The following is a 20,565-nucleotide window of genomic DNA, read 5'->3' on the forward strand; positions in this document are numbered from 1 at the left end:
AGTTAAGTCTGTCAGGTCACATCGAGACGCAGCACCACACTTCCTAAATATCTAAATTCCATAAACGCTGCTGTTTTTGCACCTGTTAGATATTCTAGATTTACGTTACCGTGTCTCTGATGGAATTAGATGATGAGCTCCACTGACGCCGCAACTGCCATTTATTTCATTTGCATACGATTACAGCCGTTTGGTTCTGATTTGACATTTTGCTCGGGTAGCCGTGGGTGGATATATATGTACGGTCACGGCCCGGAGCCTTGCTAAAGATAGACAAGAGAAAGATTCGTCAGACTAAATTTGCGGGCTCATCTGCTCACGGTGCATGTGACACGTTTAGCGGCTAAGGGGATGTTTGTGCGCCGCTGTCCGCCGTTTGTGTTTGCAAGTCTTGGTCACACAGGGGGCCTCTCTGTCGGGCATGTTCTGTTTTTAACTACGCGTCCACACCCTTCTGAGAAAGAGGGGGGAAGAGACTGGGCCTGTCCAAATACATTACAGTAACCATTTGGAAGACAGTGGAGAAGAGAGGACAGGAGGGGAGAAAGTGGGACACAACAACAAGCCGTGGGCACTCACTCTGTCACACTCCGACTGTCCAATATGATCACTGCCTTCGTAATGCTGCATAATCCCACATTCTTCAACAGTGTGTGTGTGTGTGTGTGTGTGTGTGTGTCAGAGGTTGCTTTTCCAGGTAATCATGGTTTTTATGGGCTTAAAAAAAGGGTGCTGCAGATTATCAGATTCTATACGTGCACACTGATGTGGTGCTGACGTTCACATCTGCATGAGGTCGAATGATTCGTTGATGAATATTTTAGTACATCTACAGAATTGTTTCAGTCGTGTTTGACTGACATTTGCTGGCTGCAGCTGCTTATATATATCAATTTTCTGATTTTTTAAACAAATTAAGCAATTTGAAGACATAACCTTGGATCTCAGAAAATGTCCTTAGGCGTATTTCACTATTTTCTGATGTTTTATAGACAAAAATCCAAACATTTTAATAATCAGCGGTTGAATCTATAATGAAAATAATGAGTCAAAATCGGTTAATGTTCTGTTGAATCTGATTTTCAAGCTGTAAAAATGCAGTTGCCGAATGACTCATTATTGACCTGGTGTCCCAATCATCTAGTTAGAATTAGAGCATGAGTATAATACCGCGGTCATGTGATGGCTACTGCAGGGTTAAGCCCCTTACACTCATCACTGCATTTTTTTTCATCTTTTTTGGCTGGTGTGATGTGAAATATAAGAAAACACAATATAAATGTGTTGTTGTTATCATAAAGTCTTTATTTTATGTTAAGCAATGGTGAAATGTTAGTTTATGAGATACGTGTACTACTATTACTACTACTACTACTACCACTACTAATACTACTACTACGTGTAGTAGGTAGAAGAGCTGGTTATGGAGGAGGACGTTGGTAAACTCTTTGATGTATTCCAGTGGCTTTTTGGTTAACTGGTGCTGATGATGGACAGAAAGTGAGTTGAAACAAAATGCTGAATCATTTCTTTAATTAGCTTGTAAATGATGTATATAAGGCTTTTTACTGCTTCTGCTCCTGCTTGAGTGTTTAAAGTTTGCTTGTCTCTTTTGCTTGCAGACACAGAAGCGGAGAGGAACGCACTAAAAGAGCACGTCTACCCCAAACTACGAGACTTCTGCAGGGAGAACTATGGGATTGAATTCCAGGTAACTGGCTGCACTTTTCTACCTACATTTTTATTTTTTTATTTTTTTGTCATACCTCCCTCCAGCTGAAGGGACCTGTAACTTCCAGAGGTTTCCAGTACTGACTATTAAGTGCCTCCAAATCTACACCGTGGCTTACACAGTGCCTGGAGGGACCCCAGGGCGACACGCAGAGGTCCCTGTCCCTTTAAGCGGACAGAAGGCCAGCAGAGATAAGGCCTCCATCAGTTTAGGCTGGCACATATCTGACTGTGGATAAGGCAGCGTGATGCGAGGGCCTTCCCTTTGTTGTTGCCGGAGAATTGCAGCGTTCTCCCCGCGGTGTCCACTGATCACCATCATTTGCATTGCAAATCAGCATCAGTGTACACGGAGAGATTGCTATCAGCGGTTTGTTTGTTTAACAAATCCAGGAGAGCCCTCGAGTCAGGGGGAGATTTCTGCCCGAGATTGTTCCTGGAAGGATTGCAGGAGATTTGTTTCCGATGAGAAAAACCTGCGACCCCTGAATTGTTTGGTAAAGCTGCAGTCAGCGGGGTGTTGGCGGCTAATTCTCATTTCACGCGAAAAAATGTTTGGATTATAAACAGCTGTGAGCACACGCCATCTGAAGGTGTTAAAACAAGCCTTAATACAATGGTGTTTGAATACCTTCTTATAAATGCACAGGGCTCATCCGCTTATTTACAGAGCTCCGATTTTAGTGATGATAGACGCTGGTTATTACACAACCCTGTTTTTAAATAATAAGAAAGCAAAACTACACATATTTACTGTAGACTTATCATCAATTGTGAGTTATTGTTACTAAACTGAATCAAAGTTTGTCCATCACAAAGCAATGATGATTTGTGTTTGAAGCTTGCTCACAAGTGAAAACACACTCACAGTCTGGCTCCACGGGAAACAGCAAAGTGCGAACATGTTCATGTGTTTGAGTACATACTCCAAATGGCATCGGATAAAATCGTTTCTTGAATATTTGTCCGTGGGCTGAGGGTTCTTATAGTGTCGGCCTGATTGGAGGACTCTGAGCGAGTTGTGAAGGAGGCGTGAAGTTTGATTAGGGTTGTTTTATTCCTAAAAGGTTAAATAAAGAAATCCATAAATATTAATTTGCTTGATGGGCGCAAGTTGAATGTTCCCTGTACGACTCTGGATTGTATTTGATTTGGATGCAGTAGCAGATTGTAATTTTGGGGCATTTTAACAGGGACTGGGGGGATTAAATTGTTTTTTCTATGGTGCAAGAGGAACTGCTTTGTCACGTTAGAATTTTAATAATTTTTGTGCCATAATATCTCGTCACTGTATCTGTTTCACTCTCTTTTTTGAAGCCACCAAGGCTGGGACGATATCACGATACTTGGGTACCGATTCGATACGAATTGTGATTTTTGTTTGCTAATCTCTATTGAAATGGTTTTGCGAAGAGTAAAGCCAGTCCCTGAATGGGAGAGCTCATTTACCAGTCAGCCTGAAGACCCCACAGAGAACCAGTAACGGCACGCATGTTGTCTGCCACCTACAGCCTGCTGCACCAGTTAACCGCAGGGAACAATTCTTTAAGGTCAAAAGGTCACGCACACAGAAACTAGACAAACATGGCGGACGCTCTCAGATGTCTGTGTGTGACAGAGGAGTGCAAGATAATGCAAGAGGAGCCAGGCGGAGATGTTTTGGCTCGGCTATCTGTGGCCACGTGTCTGTCTGGTGATTCAGCTCGCTGTGACGAAGCGTGAGCTGAAATGATTATGCAGAAGGCCTGGGAGTTTATACTATGACTCACTTACTCCCTCCTTCGCCTCCTCCTCCTCTAGCCGAGCCCCCAACTCCTCATCCTCACCCACGCAAAGTGAGAACTGGCACCTTGGCAAAAACCGCCGTTTACTGGAGCTTGATAATGATTCGCACAAGTGTGTGTGTGAGTTAAAATTTTGGATATGAATCATTTAGGGTGTGAAACTGTATACGTCCTCTACATAAATCCAAATATTCAAGTACCACTCAAGTTGTATTCTTTTTTCTTTGCTTTGATTTGTAATTTATGTGCGATCCCGCCTCTTTCACACACACGCGTCTATCTCTCTCACACACACACACATCCGCTGGCACACACTGACACACATATGCCAAGCTGATGAAACCCGATTCTCCCCGCTCCCTCGTCACTTGACTCAGTTTCCATCCAGAACGTTCCCTTAAGAGGATGGAGAGGGATCGCAGGAGATGGAGAGAGGGATAGAGGGGAGGATGAGGGTGCCCAGATCCAGCCCAGGGGCCGAGGGCCGAGGGCCGAGGGCCGAGGGCCACGTCCTCATTCAGTCAGTGCAGAGCAGCAGCGGCGCCGGGATCATCTCTATCCCCATGTTTCCTGCTCTTCCTCTCTTTCGTCACTCATTCGTATGCTCTTTTTTTTTTAAAATAACATCAAACAGACAGAAAGATACAAAGAGGCTCAGATAAGTTTTTGGTGCATCTGTAACCAAACAAGATTACTGTTTTTGTTTCTAACATTTGGCCTACTTAATTACAGTTTCAGCTAGTTTTGTTTGAACGTTTTGTCCCTGAAATGTTTAGATTAATAAAGCGTGTGATTTATTTGTTGGGCGACTCGAGCTCAGTCGGTCACTCTCAGAACACGAGTGTGATTTTGGATGGAGCCAGAGGGTCCGTATCATATTTAATTGAATCAGGTTTGGTCGTGTTGCGTTGACACTTATTTTGGGTCTAACACCTGAATGGAGGGGATGGTGAGACGCGTGCTGCATTGTAATTGTCTCAGGAGAAAAGTGTGTTTTTGATGCGAGGCAGAGAGTGTGAACCGTGTGCAGCTTTGCAGGGTAAAGTGACACAAATTAGGGCTTCTTTTTTGACCACGGTTGCTTGTTAATTGGTGGCACGTCGTGCTGCTGCCAGTTTTTTTGGGTCGACCATATTTTGGAATGGGTCTAATTATCCTCAAGTTTATTCAGATTGGGTCAGGTCTTTGAATATTCATTTATTTATTTATTTATTTATTATCTGGTTTTGGTAGATCATTTTTATGCCTCCACACTTGTGACAGCTTTGGCTGAAGGCATTATGTTTTTGGCTTTCCATCTGTCCACAAATCCGTCTTATTTAAAAAAAACCTTGAGAAAATTTGCTCAAATTTAGCACAAACGTCTTGGACTCAAGGATAAACTGAATATAATTTGGTGGTCAAAGGTCATTGGGACTTCACAAAACATGTTTTTGACTGATGAAGCCTCATTCGAAAAACTCCAAACTTTATATGTAAAACAATTGTTACAGCCCTATTTTTTTTTATGAGAAGCACAATAAACCATCTGGAGCAAAATTACACAAAAAGGTGTTAAGAGGACATATTTCATCTCTTTCTATATTGTATTATTGGAAAGTCTAACTATAGATTATTGTTGTGCTTCCAGACGTTTCTAAGATGAAAACATCAGAAAGAGAAACGGTTCAAAGCATGACGCACTCATCCGTTCTCCATCTGTTTACCTGGCTGTCTTTCTCTCTCATTTTGTGTCTCATTCTTCCTCTGTTTCTGTTTCTTTCGCTCGCTGGCAGCCGGCCATCGTCCTCATTCGCCGTCCTGCTCTGAGACTGTTGTTTTCTCCACTCGGCCTCCACAGAAACACATCGACATGCCAGCGGCCTCCACTGCAGTGATGCTGACAATCAGCAGAGATAATCAAAAATCAAATACGAAATGCCTCTAAGGTTTCAGTTACACTGTATTTGTAAAACCCACGGGGACTATTCGTTCTTATTACTGTCACCGTGACGATTATATTTTCACCCCTGTCAGTTTATTGTAGTCAGCAGGATATCTCTGGAAATATGAACATATTTCTGTGACATGTGATGGACAGATACGCCTGGAAAAAACTATTTTTTATTCATAACTATAAAAACAAAAACTTAATGTTGATGAGAGAGTGTGAAATCTTTAAGTGCAATTATAAAATGCAGAATAGTTCACATTCATTTCAAATGCTATAGATTAACTGCAACACTCATACACCCACACCTCTCGCCCCTGAGCGGCCTCACTTCGGCCTCGTTTATCCGGCGGCCAGACTGGCTGAGACACACTTTGTTGATCCACGCTGAACTCAGAAAAGAGGGATGTTTCCCAAATGATGCACTGCAGGCGATGTGATTAAAAAAGTGAACGGACTGAGAGCAATTGGTGCCGGCTGCTGTCGTCTTTTTCGAGATCTGTCTCGGTCTCGACACAACTTTCTGTAAGTCTCCTCTCGGAGGCAACTTCATTTTTATATCCTGTCTCGACTTCTTGAGATTTTATTTAAAGGCCAGTCAAGATAACAACTGCAGATGTCACTGAACTTCCTTTGCGAAAAAGTAATGTTGAAAAAAGATGGTTAAGTTGACTTTCTAGGTTTTTTTGTGTGTCCCTTTTTATGATTCTGTATATTCTCTTAGTTTGGACAGTTTTGGAGGTCCGCGAACGCAGCACTGGCTGAACGATTCATGCCGATCAAAGCGATCACATGGGTGGTTTAGTTTTAAGGAGCACCTACAAAGGCGAGTGAAAGCAAAGTTATAGACTGGACCGTGGGTTGCACAGTATCCATGGAAACGCAGTTTAAGGTTGGAGAAAAAATGGACAATACGAACATGGAAGTGCTGTTGTTCTTAGAAAAGTGCTCTATTAAATTAACCCAACTGTGTATGTATATATTCCAGCTCCAAAATTAGAAAATTGTTTTATCACTGTCGGCTGTCACAGGTAAATAATTTTGCACATTAGGGAACTGGACCAGCATCCCAATATACTTGACCCCAAAGTCCAGTTTGTTTGACCATGAACATGGACATGGAGTGGACTGCTGTTCAGCGCGACTACGAAGAGTTTTTAACCGCTTGTGAAACAGTTTCAGTTTAATACTGATGCCTTCATATCAGTCCACCGCGAACAGATCCAGATTCAGCTCTAACGCCGCCTTCGCCTGGCCCTCTAAGCTCCAGTGGGAGGCGGAGAGCTCTGCATACAATAGCAGTGGCTACTCCTCCAGCCAAGAGCAGAGCTTCGCCTCACTGCTCTGCTGGTCTCTACGGGGCAGCACTGTCTGTCTGCATCGCACTTTTGTACTTTGTAGCACAATAAAAATGTAACATAGATTGGAGGAGAGCGGAGACGTGGGGTCAATCTGACAAGGGCAAAGTTCAAATCAATTGTACATTGTATGAAAATTGTCAATTTCTTGGTCTCAATACACTCTGGCCTTTGTCATTATTTGATCTCCATGTAGGTGGTCCTGACTGCATTATATGGTGTCGGCAGACTGTTTACACGACAGTTAACTCGTGTATGAAGTCAAGTTTGTGCTTGTTTAAAATGAAAAAAAAAGCAATTTCTACACTGATGGTAAAAACATATTTCATTTGTGCTTAAAGTTTTGGCAACTGTAGGAATTACCACACTGATTAAGCCAAAGGGCAGCTGAGAGAAGAGAATATGTAGAAAAAAGCTGTGTTGACACTTTGTCTCCACTCATAATAATACTCTGGTTCCCATGAATTTTAAGAGAAAATTTTAATCAAGTCTGGCAGGTATTCTGACAGCACAATCAAAGTAAAAAGATTCAGTGTCCCACAGGCAGGATTAGCTGCAGAGAAATGTGAACAATTTAATTTTTTGTCTTTTCTTGAACGTTCTGTACATTATTATGTTTCTTGAAGACGAGTGTGCTGGTGGTGCACTCCTGAAAAGAAGTTTTAAGAATGTAAGACCACGTTGATTTATACTCTATCTTGTCGGTGTGCAGCAGCTGGCAGACAAAAATGAATGATCCGCTTACTCCTCCGCAAAACATCTGCATTGGTCAACAGTGATGTGATTCGTTTTTTTTCTCACGGGTTTACTTATTTGTTTGTTCCGTGCTGCGTCTGCTCCCATTTAACTCTCAAGCACCTCCATCTGGATGCCGTCAAACAAATCTCAAATCACATTAAGTATGCTGGTCCCAAAGCCTCTAAAAACACCAAATTGGCTTTCATTTAAAGATGAACTATTATCCTTTTCCTTCTTTTCAGTTTTATATACAATGTGTCAATGTTTGATTCATGCTAACATCAGAGAAACACGTAATCCTGGTTGCCCATGTTGCTTGTTTCTCAAGGATTTTGGATAATACTCAACTGCAATGCAGAGAAAAAGAGGCCCAATTAGAGCAAACTAGGCTTTTTTGGGAGGGGGCCTTAAAGAGACAGGCGCTAAAACAGAGCGTTTCAGACAAAGGGTGAATCGTTGTTCCAGCACAAACAGTATGAAGAAAATAACTTTTTTTTTTACCATTAAAGCACAAAACACGCACAAACAACAAGTACAAACCCTAAAAATGAGCATAATAGGTTCCCTTTAAGCTGTAGAGTTACTCTCAAGTCTCCCCTACCATTAAAAATCTCTGCTCGCTCCTCATTATAGCCACCACAAGTCATGTGATCTCAATACCTCATGTCTTTGACCGGCTCTTAACCTTAACGTGCTGCGGTTGAGCTGCAGCGTCAGACACACTGTGTGGTAATTACCCCCAGTTTGTCAGAGCTTGACAGATTTCCTCGAAGGCATGAATCTAAAATTTCCTCTCATTATTGACAACCTAGATCAACTCTTATTAGACTCAGGAAGTGAAATTTGATCTCTTATCATAGCAAGCAGAAAATTTAAATAAGTAAGTAAAACGTAGCATGAAGAGCTCTAACATTTAAGTCTAAATCCCTGCTTAGCATCTCTTCATGTGATGCGTCTTTGCCTAGTTTCTCAGTTTTATGTATTTCATATCGCTGCAGAAATGTCAAATTTGGCAAAGGATTTGCTGCTAAACCCTACACTTTCCTCAAGCACTAAGAAAGCTGTATTCATCAAACATTCTTGGAGATTCACTACATGTTTCCTGATAAAATTGCCCGCAGTAGAGAGCTTAAGATATATTTATGTTGGCACCGGATCTATTTTTACTGTTGTCTTTGCGCCTGGGAGTCTGTCTGTTGGTGGTGTTTTTCCGCCTTTCCCCGCCTGATTTCATGCCCTTTCTTCCTGGGCATCTTGGGCATAATCCCAAAGTCTAATAGTCTAACATTCAATAAATAAAAAAAAGGCTTCTCCTGCACTTGACCCGCCTCGGGCAAATGCCTTCCAAGGGCATAAGAAAGCTGCTTAGCAGAAGCTGCTTCGACTCTTACGTAAGCAACGGCACCCCCCTACCGGAGTTTAATGGGAGAAAGAAAGGGAAGGAAGCAATCAGAGAGACGAGCAGCAAAGATGAAGGAGAAGTTGGCAGTTGGAGTGTGTTGGATATATGTTGCAGCAACTATAGAATAGTGTGTTAGATATGTGTTGCAGGTGTGTTTGATGTTGCAGCAACTACAGAAGGATGTATTGTCAATAAGTTACCATTGCTGCAAGTTGCCACAACTAAAGAGGGGTTTGTTTGATATATGTTGCGGCAACTAGAGAACGGTGTGTTGAATATAAGTTGCAGCAACTGGAGAAGGGTATTTCTGATACAAGTTGGAGCAATTATAGATAGCTACATTGGACATATGTTGCAGGTACGTTGGATATTCTGTATATTGCAGCAACTACAGTCGGGTGCATTGCATATGTGTTGCAGAAAACTAAAGAAGGATGTGTTGGATGTATGTTGCAGGCACCTTGGATATATGTGGAAGCAACTATAGAAGGGTCCGATGGTTGCATGTTGCAGCAACCAGAGAAAGGAATATTTAATATATAATGCAGGTTGCAGGTGCACTAGTATATGTTGCAGCAACAAGAGATGGGCGCATTAGATATATGTTGGGAGTGACTAGAGATGGTTACACTGGACATAAGTAATTGCAACTAAAGAAGGGTGTATTAGATAGATGTTGCAGGGGGCACTGAATAAATCTTTTAGGTGTATTAGATTTGTGTTGCAGCGACTAAAGTAGAGTGCATTGGTTATACATTGCAGCATAGAGAAGGGTGTGTTGAATATATGTTGCAGATGGGTTGGACAGATGTTGCAGCAACTAAAGTAGGGTGCATTGGATATATATTACAAAAACCAGAGAAGGGTTTGAATATATGCTTATATGCTGCTGATGCATTGTATAGATGTTGCAGCGGCTAGAAAAGGGAGCAGCAAAAACGAGGGAGAAGTTGGCATGAAAGAAAAAGAGAAGGAGGGTGAAAAGACACGAGGAAACTGTGAAACCCTTCCAGCTAAAGCCAGTCCCACGGGAGTTCTCGTCTTACTGTGCCTCCCTCGTTAAAAATCCCTCCGATTAATTCCCCGTCCAAATACTTTCCCTCTTAACTCCATTTATGTGTCCTTGCCTATTTTGGATAAACATTCCTCGACTCCACTCCTCTCCTTCATCCATCCCGCCGGTGGAGCACAGCGGGTGATGGGGCAAATTTAATCAGTGTATCCTCCCCACACACATGCACGCAGCAAACAGATATGACTAATGTCTTCATTTAGCTTTTAATTAGCACGCATCCTTCCAATCACCTGCTGAAACCCAGTAGAAACCCATCGTAATCGGGGGCGCTCATCTCGCTTCGCCTCCCCTCCCCCCGCGCTCACTGTCAACATAAGGCCGATTGCCGTCTCCCGCACACGTGCGATGGAAGTTGGAAGTAGATTAGTGACACTGATACAAGGTGACTGATGTGCTAAGCAATGAGTTTTCCACCACACAGAGGGATGCTGATCGTGTGCGTGTGTGTGAGTGGGAGGTTTTTTTTTTTTTTTTTTTTTTTAAGTAAAAGCCTTTGGTGGTTCAGAATAACGGAGAGGCTTATAACGAGGCCTAATCAGGACGGTTGTCTTTTTTTATTTTTTTTTATCCCCCTCAACTTTTATGTGATTTATCTTTATTTTGGTTGTGCTACTGAAACTATTTATCTATCTACAAAAGATAAATCTCCAACAACTTTTATAATCAATTAATCATTTTAGTTATTTAATAACGGGAAAAAAGGACAAATATTCTCTGGTTCTAGCCTATCAAATATGTTACTTTTCTCTGTTTTACATCATTTAGAAAGGGCTACATCTAAAAATGTATTTTTAATTATTTACAATCATTTAGTCTTTTAAGTGTCAACTAAATTGTATTTTGCAAGTCTAATTTGCATCTTCAGTCCAAACAACGCTCGAAACTCTTTGTTTACTATCACAGATGTCAAAGAAAAGCAGGAAATTCTCCCATTTAAAAGGCTGGAAACAGCAATTATTTGATGTCTTTGCTTGAAAAAATGACAAACATTTATTCATTGTCAAAGTTGTTGCCAATTAATTTTCATTTGATCAACTAATTTATTAACATTTTTTGCCACTTTAATTTAGAGGCAAAACAATTAGATGGCAGAAATTTTATTTTTTTTTAATTAATTAAACCCCTACTTTTTCAAATGTAATATATTTAAGCTTTGGACCAAAGAAACTGGTTCACTCGTTTTTTAGAACTGTCTTTTATGGGAATATAAATCACACTTTGGCTGAAGTTGTCACAATCCATAGACATACAGCAACCTGTGAATTCATGTGTGAAAACATAGATTTGTTTTAAGCTTTACAAGGCAAGAATGTAAAGAGGACAAAAATGACTTAAGTGTCAATAAATTATGATAAATAAATATGGTATAAATAAATACAGAAAAATTAATAAATAAATAAATAAATAAATTGCATGTATAATTAGATAAATTGAAAAATACATGACTTAAATGAATGCTGAAATAAATGTGTAAATATGTAGATAAATGCACGAAAAAATAGATAAAAATGATAATTAATAGTACATAAATAAAGTTCATAGCTAAAAAGGACATAATCAAATATTTTTTGCACAACTACATTTCTTTATTTTCATATTTATTTCAGCATTCGTTTTATTCCTGTATGTATTCATGCATTTATTGATACTTGTGTCATTTTTTTACCCTCCATAAAAAGCCCTGTAGCCAGTGGAATAATAGATAATGAGTGTATTTGTTAGTTGCAGCTCCGGGGCTGTGGAGGAAATGTGCAGCTATGGTTGAAATCTGTCTCCTTCCACAGTAACACAGCTGCTCACGGTGCACAACAACAATCGAGCAGATGAGCCGAGGTGTATCTGCAGCCCTCCTGCTGCTCCCACCAATAATGGAAGCAGGCTAATATCTCCCCAACTGTCAAAGTAGAGTCCCACACTCTCAATTTCAGCGCCAACCGGTTATATAGGACTGCCAGTCACTGCTGTTCTCCGCCACACATGCGGATGTGTCAGTCATTGTGCCAGGCTAAACTCATTTGAGCTAGCTAGTCTGCTGAGCAGCAGAGCATGAAGGAAGTCAGCAGCCCTCGCTTTGGCTTCACCTCATCCCTCCCTGCTCCATACCCTCTACTCTCTGCTCCTCAAACGCTGCCGTCACCGAGACTGAGCAGCAGAATCGATAGCGACAAGCAGGTTCAGTTTTTTGACTGCTTTGAATGCCAAACTATTCATATTTTTATCCAAAGCTGAATGAGAAAAAATGTGATAAACATGCTCAATTTGTGCTTTTTTAATGCACCATGGCAATGATAACCAAGTCTGGGCCAGCAGGCCAAATATGACCTCTGATAGGGTGCCGGGTGGCCCCCCAACCATTTTCTAATTCACAATAAAATTAAAGTGATTCACAGTGGGAGTTGTTTTTTGTACTTTTAGTATACATAAAGTGCCAGTGTGAATAAAACAGGTCATAGCAAAGCCACTGTCCAAAATTTCAGACACATGCTAAGATACTAGAAATATCCTTAAATCCCAGAAAAAATCCTAGAAATGCCATCCTAAAATCTGACAAGCATCCAAAAATCCTGGAAACATCCCAAAATCCTTGACACATCCTAAAATCCAAGAAACGCCCTAAAATCATGAGAAACATCTTATCAGAAAAAAGCCTTGAAATGTCCTTAAAAAAAATCAGAGAAACACATATAGGCCGCTGTGACTGGCCCCTGGCCCCCTGTTATTTTGCAACAGTGGCCCCCAGGCAACACAAGTTGAGTATCCCTGCCTGAGTGACGATACTCACTCAAGGTGAGAATTATTTGGGGCCAAAGACGCTGATGTTTAACATTACTTAGGCAGGCAGAGCGTTTCCATGTCTAGAACAGGCCTAGGCTGCAGGAGAGAAGAATTATGTGTTTGGGGGACTGAAACTTGAGCCTCGGAGCAGCATAAACCATCAGGAATAATGTCCCGTGTTGTTGGGCCCCTGAACACTCAGGAGGCTGCTGGTAGGAGGGCCTGTTGTCGTCACTGCAGAGTCCAAACCAGCAGCAGCACGAGCGTTTCCTTACGTTTCTCTGTGGTGTGTTTACAGTTGGAACTGTCTGAACTGACAAAGCTTGTGATGAATGTGTTAACGGAGACCCCCTCTGAGGCGTGCGTGTGTGTGTGTGTGTGTGTGTGTGTGTGTGTGTGTGTGTGTGTGTGTGTGTGTGTGTTTAAGTCAGTGCTGAAAACAATCATGGCATTAGTTCAGCTGAGATTTCACTGTATAAGCCCTCTGATCCTCATTTGAGCTTTTTTTTTAATTACTTTGTTGCTTTTGTATAACCCAAAATTTGGCATCAGGTTTTCTCAAAATCCCTTAAAGGCCAACTTTAGTATATTTCCAGCCTGGACCCTATTTTGTCGTGTTTTTGTGTCTCAGTGACTAATGGAAACAACAGTTTTTTAAAATTGGTCCAGTATATTGCCATCAGCGGCGATACAGGCTGCGATGTAACCACTGGGTGCAAATGCATCAATGTGCATCCACTCAAAGTGCTTGATTTTGCCACTGACAGGCAAGCATGCGAATAAAAACGTGAAAAACAAGAACAAAAACAGTGCTCATTAAAATCTGAAACTGAGGAAACTACAGTAAGTAAGGAAACACCTGAGGCAGGATAAAACCTATAAAAAGAAAGATTTTTTAAAAAGTTAATAAATAAATAAACAAATAAATAAATACATAATAACAGCAACAATAAAGATAAATAAGTAAAATAATCAAACTGGAAATAAGAGGTAAATGAAAGGTTTAACAGTACAAAATAAAATAATAAATAACTATGTTAAAAATAATAAAATTATATAAGAAGTAGTAAAACTGTGTAAATAAATATCAATTAAAAGCCAAACTAAAAATGTGGATTTTGCTTTTAAAAGCATTTTTTGCAGCAGCAGCACTTTTGCTTAACACTGGACCCTTTAGTCACTTAGACATGAAAAATTTCAAAACTAAAGTTACCCTTTAAATGTAACACTTTCCTTTATAACTGTTTGTATTTTTCCTCGCCACATAAGTTTGTCACATTTCAGCGTGTGCATGGATCTGCATGTATTTGGTTGATTTTGAGAGTTTGTCAGGTCCTTGTAAAAACTGGGTGTTTAGCAGGTGTATGTATCCTGCAGCTGTAGTGTCTCTCAGTAAGGCAGCAAATGTGTAACCTTGTTTCTTTAAAGGAAAATATATCTTTACTTGCTCTTTTGTGAGCTGAAGGAGGCGGATGTGCTATTTTTTCTGTGTCTATAGTGGAAATAATTCACAAAAGACAAGGAAAGCTTTACTGTTTTGAGGTGTTGGAGGAAGATTCTGAAAAAAAAAAGTGCCACACTGAATACAGTTTGGTTTTTTTGCTCTTTTTAGAACGCACAGTGACTGTGGGTCCATGCTTTTACAGGTGGTGGATCTGTACTGGGGCACGGACCCAGAGGAGTGGGACAGTCCAGAGCTGCAGCGGCTCCGAATGAAGCTCCTGGAGGAATGTCTGAAGACCTCAGCGGGGCCGTGTTTTGTTGTGAGTATTATACGCACCAGTTACAGAGAGAAATGAAATGGATTTTATGAGTCTGTTTGGGATGTTATCAAAGTTCACATCACATTTTGTCCGGAAGATCTGTCACATCAATGTTTTTCCCACCATCCCGCTGTATTTCATTACACGGCTGTGATGTGGCATTAGAGCTGGATTGTTCCCCGCGCTGTTTGCTCCTGGAGATCAAATATCTGTGTGAAACTACATAATAAGAGTGAAATCTAATTTATCTCACAGACTCGTCTTTTTATGAGTTGTTGCATGGTCGCATTTGAGAAATGACTCATGATATCACAAAATGATTTTATTCCTGTTGACAGTAAATGACATTAAATCTTTTTTTTCTCTCTTTTTTTTTTTTTTTTTTTTTACACATACAGTTTTTAGATAGTAGTTGATGTGGCCTCACGATATTGGAAAAAAATATATTTTTCCACTTAAAATTTTACAGGATTTTACACAAAATTATTAGAAAAGCTGGTTAATTATACTGTTTTCCATTGTCTTTAAATATTACTCTTTTTTTGTCTGTCTGCTTTTGTATAATTATTTCTCTATTTCCTTTTTTCCATTTTTTAAATTAATCAAAATCACATCAATGATATGAAAATGAGCCATTTTGTTCTGGATTTACATATTGCAACATCAAAAAATACAAAAATTTTACCAGATAACTTGAGGAGGATGCAATTAGGTCATTATATATACTGGTTGCTGGATCGGGTAAAGTATTGAAAAATATTATTTATTTTATATGATGATATAGCGATATCCGGTATCCAAGACAATATAAAGTTTCACATTTCGATATGATGTAATATCTTTAAATTGCCTAGCCTTACATGCCAACGTGATTACAATACTTCAAACATGGAAGACAGTCTCACTTCACATTTTTCACATTTTTTTTCCCTTTTTTTATTTTCATTTTATTTTTTTTATTTATATCAAGCAGCAAAAAAAGTTGCAGCATGTCGTGTTTGAGGTAATTTGCTTGCTTGACAGCAAGACTTGCAATGCTAGTATTGAAAATGCACAAGTGGCATATTGTGATGCCCAAATAGTTGGTGCTGAAAATACTAATAATGTCATCACTTCAGAAAAATGTAAATATATATATATATATAAAGTATTTTCATTCATGTTGCTTAACCCTTTGAGCCACATTGGCTGAATTTCTTTCAAAAATATGTTAAAAAGAAAATGAGCAACTTAAAAATAAATGACCCAAAACGTTATTAATTCTAAATTCTAATTCATATTATATATAAATTATTATAATTAATTTAAAAGTTAATTTAAACAAAAAAGTTAATCAAAAAATGGCAGAAAATTGTATTTAATTTGATATTTTTTGGGAAAATTACTTTTAAAAAAAAGTTAAAAAAAAAAAAAAAAAAAACCAAAATAAACAAGGAAATGACCTGGAAAAAAAGTGTTTTAAATTTAAGGTATTGAATTGAAAAAAAAAAAGTATATATTTAGTGATGCAGTACATCAGTACATACACTTGTTCTGTAATGTATTGAATTATAATAATTATGCTTTTTTAAAAAAACTTTTTTTTAAATTCTTTTTTTTTCTTCCTTTTTTTTGTTCTAAATCTACTAAATCTTGCCATTTGCCAGATATGTTTTGCCACATTGCTTATCATCTTTCCCATGTTTTTGAAAGAAATCGCACCAATTTGCAAAAATTATGTTGATCCAGGTTTCAGAGGGTTAATGGGTTGATGATATGTTCACTGTAAAAAAATAAAAAGCATGAGAATTATCTTATCTTGAACGAAAATATTGGAAATCCTGAAAAATCCAAGCAAAGCTAAAATCACACTTGTGTGAATGAGTTATGTGGAGACCTCTGCCAGGAGGGAGACACAGTGGCAGGACGCGTAATTACGGCTGACATTTCAGTGATCTTTTTAAGATAATTTTAGGCCACATAGAAAAAAAAAAAGAAAGAGTCAGGCGAGAGGAAGCAAAGGGCTGAGGACAGGAGTGAAGACGGGAAGAGAAATTGATGGTGAATTATTCAAATGGAACAGATCCGTTTCTAGAGGTTGAAATTGAGGTGAGAGATCACAGGGAGACGTAATGCATTATGGGTAGGACAGGAGCCTCGGTCTCCAGGGAGCATAATCTCCTCCCTACATGCACTGCTTCCTCTCTCATTCACAAGTTGTTGTTCTCTTTCGCTCTCACACTAACAAGCACACAAACACACTTTTCACTGCAAAACATGTGCAGCTTAATGATTCATTTTGGTTTTGTTTCCAGTGGAGCGAGCTCCGAGTATCACTCGCTCCACGAGCATTCTGCTAATGAGTAAAACTGCCTCAAAAACGGGAGAAATTACTGTATCTCTCTGCACAACTCCTCCACGCATTAAAGAAACTGATTTGTTTGGCTGCTGCAAAGCCTTTCATTTAAAAATGTTGGATTCACGTGAAACAAAGTGCGTGCAAAGTTGATAATCAGCATCAACCTTCCTCAACTCGTCAGAAGCATAAAACAACCTCAGTACAGCAAACTCGCCCCGCAATTAACCCTCTGAAACCTGGATTGACGTCACTATTCTTGTGTTCAAATGCCTTTCACAAGCTTTTTTTTTTACACGCGTTTTACTTTAGAAAATCGGTTTGATTTCTTTGAAAAAACATAGGGGAAAAAGGCAAGAAATGTCGCACAAATTTCAAGAAATTAGTAAAAGGTGACATGAGAATAACCTCAAAATTAGTTGGAAAAAAATGGAGGGGAGTAAGATTTTTTTTTTTTTTAAATAGGGGTAAATGTCCACAAAACTGTATTTAAATTAGTGTCATTAATATTTAAAATTATGTTACAGAAAAAAATACATTTTAAATAATTTTAAGAACTTTAAAATTGCTTATTTTCTGGTTATTTTCCTGTAGTTTAAACTAATGTATTTCTCATTTTTGGACCATGTCTTGTTAAGTTGCTCATTTTTTCTGCTGAGGTTTTTGAAAGACATCAAACAAATTGGCCTGGGTGTCAAAATGGTAACCACATGAGATAAAGACCATGATACCAGCTATTATAAGCATTATTGCAACATTAGCATTGCACCAACTCTGCTAATGAAAAGCATGAGATGTGGTTGAAAGTTCCAGATAAAGCTCATTAATTCATCAACAACTAGTGTTCTGCCACAATATAAATCCACAGCAACAAAACAGCAGAACAAACATGCCAAACAACAACCAAAGCACAAGGAATTAATTAAAATTCACGATAAACACCAATGAAAATTCAACACAAGCAGACATAAGCAGCTAGCAAAGTCATTATATCACCCAAAAGCTGATCTGCAGAAAAGCAACAAAACAGCCAACTACTGATATCACCAAGCACAGAAAACACACTTCAACAAAGCCAAAACAGCAGCACGTGAGTTAGCACAAGCAGGAAATGTAGGTGCTTACCTTTGTGAAGTAAAGCAGAGAGCTGGGGTCCGAGCAGTGACATCACAGAAAGGAAAATCCAATATTTGGCTTGAAATGGTATCTTTAGTCCAGATAACAACCAGCCAGGGAGCACCAGAAGCAGCATGGGTAATGTGGTACAAACACACAGTCTTTTTACGTGAAGCTTTATAGCAGAGTTTCAGGAGCAGGACCACACCTCTACCGCACCTCAACCGCGCCTCTTCTGGCTTAAATATCCCCCTAACCCGATCTCCCCCTTTCGTTCTCGTTATTCTGCACCAGCGCGTACCGACACACCACGTAGTTTCGCTCTCGGTCGGCTGCGGTTCGCTCACTCTCGCCCATATTATGGATCCTGTCTCTCTATCCCTGTCGGATGACGACCTGTTCGGTCGAAGCCGTGATGATGGCCCTCACCGTCTCCATCTGGCCGTGCAGGCGTCCTCAGGGTCCGACCCCGACAACTTCTCTGTCGCGTCCGTGCCGGAGACGCCGACCTCGGCAGTGCAACCGGACGCCGGCCCCTCGGTTCCCTTCTTGGTCCGTGTTCCACCTGGCTCCTCTCTGCTCACCATCCAGATGTACGGCTCGGCCGATGGTTCCTCTGCGTCTCCTGGTCCGCCATCCTCAGCGGAAAGAAGAGGACGCGGTCGCCCCCGTGCAGCCCTGCGCCGCTGCGGTTCTCCTACTCCATCGCCGCGGAGGATGGTGACGGCCTCCCGCCGTTGTCTTGAGTCTGCCGGCTCGGCGGCTCGCGTCGAGCGATGTGCGCGGCGTCACCACGCTCCAGCGAGGTCTCCCGATTGCCGCCGCCTCCGAAGAGCGGGAAATACCGTTTCGCAGAACTGACAACAAGCTTTTTGACATCCTGACATCTGAGTGCTGCTCTGTCAACATCGGCGCTCTTCGGGTGACGTCATCGCGGCGGCTCCCGTCGTTCGCGATGACATCAGTACCTGTGTTAAAGGGCCGGTTCGTCTTCAACCACTTCCGGCGGACCGTGCTGAATAGTAAGCGGGGACATGCTGCCTCTGGTGTGTCAAGTCAAGTCTAGTCAAGTCGGTTTTATTTGTAGAGCCCATTTTCACAAAACATGGTTTGCCTCAGTGGGCTGTACGGTTTACGACATCCCTCTGCCCTTAGTCCCTCACATCACCCAAGGGAAAACTCCCAAAAAAAAAAAAAATCTTCACTCTCCTTGGGGCTTTTGACACCGGGCTGCCAGTGCCCTCTACTGCTTACCCTTGAAGCCTGCATCCGCATTGTTCCCCAGGGGAGGGCTTCCTTTCTCATCTGTTGCCTGTCGCTTCTTCCGTCCCGTCGCTCATGGCCTCCGTCTCTCTCGTTGCGCCCAGCCACGCCGAGCTCTGGTACTGGCTCTGTCTGCTTGGCGATTGGAACGAATCTCCTTCTTTGTGACGATCACCTGTCTCATCCTCAGGACGTCAACCTTTTCAATGACGCGGCTCCGTCTGCCGGTTTTGGGGTATTTTTTATGATGGAAGATGGTTCGTAGGCAAATGGCCCCAAGAGTTGGAAGGAGACTGCCAGGTCACTTTATCTGCTCTCTTTGAGATCTACCCCATCATTGTTGCCACCATGTTATGGGGCCATGAATGGAGTCGCCTATCTGTCCTCATCTACTCAGACAATCTCGCAGTAGTTTGACATTATAAATAAAGAAGTTCAGAAGCTTGGCTCCTCATGTAGACGCACACCCGACTCCGGTTCCTCCATATTCAACCTTGCCTTTCAACACCTAAACCCAGCTTTCATGCCTCTGATCTGGAATCTCAGAACACCACCATCATCAATAGCCTGTCCCCATGCAACTCTCTCTCCATATCGGTCGGCTTGGAATTGTTTCCACAACTTTCACGACATGCATAACATAACTTTTCCTTCATTTGATCTCATTACCTTAACCTGCTTCATCACCCACGCCCATTCTGTCTTGGGAAATTAAAACCCAGACAATCAAAGTCTACCTCAGCGGCATTTCGTTCATCTCTAAACTCCTAACCGGTAGTCATGGCCAACTCATGGATTAACCACGGATCTGCTGTCACGCTGTATCACACCATCCGCTCCAGATATAGCATACCTCACGTCAACCAAACTCTTCTTCCGTTTCCTCAGATGCTCAGAATTCACTGCTTCGACCCTTCGATATGATCCACGTCGGCACGCCTGCCTCTCGGACCTTTTTTTCTCTAACGACACCATTGTTATTCCTAAAAAGAACCAAAACCAACTAATCTAGCCAACCCACTCCTGTCTTCTACTTTAACATTCAATCAGTTCTAAACGCCTTCCTTATTCTCTCCAATTACTTACATTTCTGGACATCACAAAGAAAATCCTAAGATGACCCTCTGTTTGCATCTGAATCCGGCCAGGTGGTTACCCGCTTCTGGTTCCACCAACACTTCCGTCCGGTCCCGTCATTGTCAGGCATCTCTCCCATGCATCACTCCGGACATTCTTTCAGAATCGGAGCTGCCACCTCGGCTTCCCGCAGCGGTATACCGGAACACTTTATTCAG

At 41.0% G+C, this 20,565-nt stretch overlaps 1 protein-coding gene across 1 annotated transcript in view; it reads left to right on the forward strand.

Moving 5' to 3' along the window:
- The window catches only part of LOC121962355 (NACHT and WD repeat domain-containing protein 2), a 60,598-nt gene that overhangs the window by 13,441 nt on the left and 26,592 nt on the right, over positions 1–20,565 (forward strand). Inside the window, exons 3-4 of the mRNA XM_042512602.1 lie at positions 1,623–1,711; positions 14,440–14,556. Coding sequence (XP_042368536.1) covers positions 1,623–1,711; positions 14,440–14,556 — 206 coding nt within the window. The remainder of the gene's footprint in view (positions 1–1,622; positions 1,712–14,439; positions 14,557–20,565) is intronic.

The sequence above is a fragment of the Plectropomus leopardus genome, chromosome 23 (genome assembly GCF_008729295.1).
Source record: "Plectropomus leopardus isolate mb chromosome 23, YSFRI_Pleo_2.0, whole genome shotgun sequence".
NCBI lineage: Eukaryota > Metazoa > Chordata > Actinopteri > Perciformes > Serranidae > Plectropomus > Plectropomus leopardus.